The following is a 4,399-nucleotide window of genomic DNA, read 5'->3' on the forward strand; positions in this document are numbered from 1 at the left end:
TTGGCACTGAGAAGCCAACTCCACATGTCCATGATAGTTATTTGGGACTATTCATTTCTCTTAGGTTGAGTGATTTTGGCTCAGATCAGCCTCTCTGAACTAACTTAGTAGTTAACAATGCTGAAAGAGTAAAATTCTTCCTTTTCCTGCTGCCTTTTAAACACGTGGTTATCCCCTAAGTAATCAGTAGCTCTTAAATCTTCTTTAATTTAGCAAATGACCAAGGGAGATCATTTCCTTGCCCCATGCATTTCCTCCTGTCCTTGCAGTAATCCGTAGCTTACTCTCCACAGCCCAAGTTAATTTGGTTTAATAATTACTTCCCTCCATTCCCTTTGGAATTCCCTTTGAGGCACTTCGCTACCACCAGGTGAACAGGAACTTGTAGAAGAAGTCATGCGATTTGAAGCGGAACCCTTTTTCGGCAACATAGGGCTGAAAGGCTGTTTTATACCCTTTGGCTTCCACATCCATTTGGATGCAGTCCAACAGGTCAAAAACACTTGGCGCTGCCTTCCAGGGCCCAAACTTCACCACAGACTTCTTATCCATGTCCAAGCTGCTCAGGGCATCCTGACATCTGGCCGCATCCTCCTCGGTCTTCACCACGCACACGATGACGCTGGAGCGGCGCGACGCGACCGCCTCTGCCCTGGCGATGCGGATCATGAGCTCGATGTTCTCGCTGTAGTTGGGCACACGAGCCAGAAACTGCTTCCTGGCCACGAGCTCCCCAAAGAGCTGTGGGGAGTCCTCAAGCTGCTTGATCAGAGGCTCGATGTCGTAGAACAACGCCTCCTTGTAGACGTCCTGGATGCACTGGGTGGGCACTTGGTTACTACGAAGGTACTCCAGGATGTATTTGAAGTAGGTGCCTGGCCTGTCGATGAAGAACCTCCCTTCGGAGTCAGTCTTCAGTTTGGGCTGGCCAGTGAACATCTCTGCCAGCTTGGAGCCAGGGTGTTTCTTTAAGGTGCTCAGGGTTGTTGTGTACATCTCCCCGCCGACATTTAACTCCACAATTGGGGACAACTGCAAGAATCACAAAGGGGACAAAAAGCCGTGTGTGTTATCAGTCTGAGGCCATGAACTTGGATGTGTTTAGTTAAAAAAGGATGATTGCTGCTGGAAGTGGGAATGGTGGTGTGAGGAGCAGTATGAGCTCCCATAGGGATCAGATGGGAACAGCCACCCCATTTATTGCTCAAAGCAGATGTGGGATGTTTATACAGCCTTCATAACCACAGCAGCAGAAACCTGGACATTTCAAAATGGCCAAGTCCTCACCACATCTTTAGGATGAAGGAAATTTGGGATTAGTCCACTTTTTGCAAGTGGGGAACAGGGACAAGAAGTACCCTGCCCAGGGAAGCTGTCAGTGACCTCAGGATTCAACATCCATCTCCTAAGTCCCACACAAGCCGCTCTCCTTCCAACAAGAGCAATCTGTGTGCTCTCATCCTCCCTATTTGAAGAGAGACAAGGCTCTAAAGCCCTGCAACTCCATTCTTCTCATCTGAGCTGGTGTTTTCTCTTCAAGGAAGGAACTAAAGCCCCTTGAAATGGGTGGAATCTTCTACTTGTCAGGGAGTTGAGTCATAAATACTAAGGAACACTCAAAAATCCAGCATGTCAGAGATGGAGGACAGAAGCAAGGCACTTGGAAAACGTGTGATAGCTTTAGCTAGGAAGTAAAGGAAATCATAGAATCATAGAATGGCTTGGGTTGGAAAGGACCTTAAGATCATCCGGTTCCAACCCCCTGCCATGGGCAGGGATGCCTCACACTAGACCATGTCACCCAAGACTCCATCCAGCCTGGCTTTGAACACTGGCAGGGATGGCGCATTCACAACTTCCTTGGACAACCCATTCCAGTGCCTCCCTCACAGTAAAGAACTTCTTCCTTACATCCAACCTGAACTTCCCCTGTTCCAGTTTGAACCCATCACCCCTTGTCCTATCGCTACAGTCCCTAATGAAGAGTCCCTCCCCAGCATCCTTCCATCCCATCATTCATGCAGTTGACATGGATTTAAGAAGAAATAATGTAAAGCTTAGGGTTTTGTTTGGATTTATTTCATTTCCCCATGCTATCTGAAACACATTGGAGGAGCCTTGAATGCCGGGAAGCTGGATGTGATGTCCAGTCCAGCCTTCCTGGTGGTTCAGTGCTGCAGAGTTTCAACAGCATCACTTTGCACTTGGTCACTTTCTCCATTACTCAATACTGCAAAAAGAACTGGAGGAAAAGTAGTTCTTTTCCTCCAGATAAAGAAACTGGAGGACAAGGAGAGGGAAGAAAGGAGGCAGTTGTTTCCCTCCTGCTGTAATCATCCCATACGCAGCCAGGACCACACCTGCCATTGGGAAGGTGTGAGTCAATAACAACCCATTTTTTTCCAGGAGCAAACCTGCTCTTTCTTGGATCTGCTCACACCAGGATCTGCCTCAGTGCTTCGGTCACATGCCTGAAGTGAAGCACGTGCTGAAGTGCTCAGCTGGATCCCAAGGACCAGACGCACGGGATGACGTGAGCTGATCTCCAGCCAAGAGAAAGGGGAGCTCCTGCTGCCCTCTCCCTTTTCCATCCTCATTCCTACCTACCTGCTTCTATTGCTCACCTTGTGCTTCTCTTTCACCTTACTGAGCTGAACTGGCTCACAAAGGATTTAACAAGCAGCAGAGGTAGCAAAAGGAAGGGACTAGGAACAGATAACATGGAGCAGGGGGAGACCTTCCCTTTAGACAGCAGTAAGCTATCACATTTAGCAGCAATTGGCTCCCAGCCTCAGCAAGGCAGGGAAACAAGAGCCAAAGACCCAGCTGGAATACTGCTTTGCCTTAGTGTGGGTGGCTTCATCTTGGGGACGATCATTTACACTAGAGCCAAGGAGACATAAATATCAATTCTGTCTGAGCCGATCTTGTGATTCCCACCCACTGAAGAGCATGGCCCAGAGCTGTTTCTGTAGGAAATCTGCCATTAATCCAAGTGCCAGCAACAGCTTTTCCCTGACAGGGCTCATTTGACAGGAGGGTCTCATGCTTTTGAGCCTCTGCTCCTTTCTCAGATGTTGCATGCTGTTGCTCACTGACACAAATGGATCAAATCTTCATTAATACAGTAGCCAAATTAACCTGATATTCTCAGGTCCAATGGTTTTAGCCTGGGGAGCAGAACTGATTCCCAGCAGACCAGGAGCACTGGCACCAGCTGATTCCCAGCTCTGTCATTAGTGAGGTGACACTTAGGAAAGTCATTCCACCCACTTATGCCCCAGTTTATCCCCCTATAAACCGGTTACTTCCTTGGGGAAGCGTTTTGCAACCCACACCTGAAAAATAGAACACAAGAAGGTTGGATCGAAGAGGTCTGGAGGGAGAAGTTGTACAGCTACAGCAGAGAAGACAAACTGGTTAAGAGTGGCCTGAGGACAGAGGAGAGGAAAAGGGGAACGATCTCATCACTGATTTCTGCCTGTCTGAGATTGCCTCTTGTTTTCCTTAGAGCTAGAAAAACTACTCCCACCTGATGACTCAACACAGGGCATTGCTCCATTAGAGACTCCAAGAACTGCTGAAACCCACCCAAAACTCACAGCAGGTTTTTATTTAGTTATCTGAGCAATTAAAGGTCATATTAAGTTAATTCCACCTCTTGTCAAAGGAGAAGAACAACTCTGGTTACTTGTTGTTAGCAGATCTATGCCTGCAAGGGACATGGCCCTTCTGTAAGCAAACAGGCCAGGGTCAGACAGCTTTATACCTAAAGCCCTCTTCTTGCTCACACATCTGGCAAGCCCTGGTGTCTTTACAATAACAGATGGGGGTACAAAAACACTCTAAAGGAGCCCAAAGGGAATGCTTTGATCCCCCAGAACACTGCCCTTGAGCTGGTACATTACTCACAGTATGCAGGCTTCCCGTGACCTGCTTCCGAAAGGGCTTGTGCTCCGATGCAATGCTCATGTCCCTCGGGAGCTGCCGGTGTGCAAAACCTGCTCCTCAGTGCTCAAGTCCTGCTCCACTCACACAATGGCTCCTCACTGGCCTCCAGTCCAATTTCACTCGGCTTTCCTTGGTTGGATCAGGTCTTTCCCAAGCTCTCAGCCCAGCCCGTGCCCCCAAGGCTCCAGTTTGCTCCGGGCACAGCCCTGGTGCAGGTTGTAGGGAATGGGGAGGGAGCAGCCTGCAAGCGGAAGTATTTGCTCTTTATGTTCTGGCATCCAGCAAGGTGCAGGGTGGCCTTGGGCTGGCTGCCAATGCACAGCTCTTGTAATACCGCCTGTGCCGTGAGTAAGAGCCAAATCATCCTGCCCCAAGGAGGCTGAGTGCACAGAGCACCTCTGAGGAGCCCCACAGTGTGTGTCTGTGCGGTCACCTCTGCCTCGTGAAC

General features: G+C 49.1%; 1 protein-coding gene across 1 annotated transcript; it reads right to left on the reverse strand.

The window, feature by feature from the left end:
* KCTD14 (potassium channel tetramerization domain containing 14) lies at positions 1 to 4,399 on the reverse strand. The gene is made up of 2 exons (XM_057408571.1): positions 3,913 to 4,399; positions 1 to 1,032 (listed from the first exon to the last, which is right to left on the reverse strand). The coding sequence occupies exons 1-2, from the start codon at positions 3,970 to 3,972 to the stop codon at positions 361 to 363; spliced, it is 732 nt and encodes a 243-aa protein (XP_057264554.1). The 5' UTR covers positions 3,973 to 4,399; the 3' UTR covers positions 1 to 360.

The sequence above is a fragment of the Pezoporus wallicus genome, unplaced genomic scaffold, assembly GCF_028554395.1.
Source record: "Pezoporus wallicus isolate ANWC-B61680 ecotype Strahan unplaced genomic scaffold, APGP_CSIRO_Pwel_v1 contig_7461, whole genome shotgun sequence".
NCBI classification, from domain to species: domain Eukaryota; kingdom Metazoa; phylum Chordata; class Aves; order Psittaciformes; family Psittacidae; genus Pezoporus; species Pezoporus wallicus.

Coding starts and splice junctions, on each gene's coding strand:
- KCTD14 (XM_057408571.1), bottom strand. CDS start 3,972: ATGAGCATTGCATCGGAGCACAAGCCCTTTCGGAAGCAGGTCACGGGA. Junction 1,033..3,912: donor TCACGGGAAGCCTGCATACT/GTGAGTAATGTA, acceptor TGATTCTTGCAG/TTGTCCCCAATTGTGGAGTT.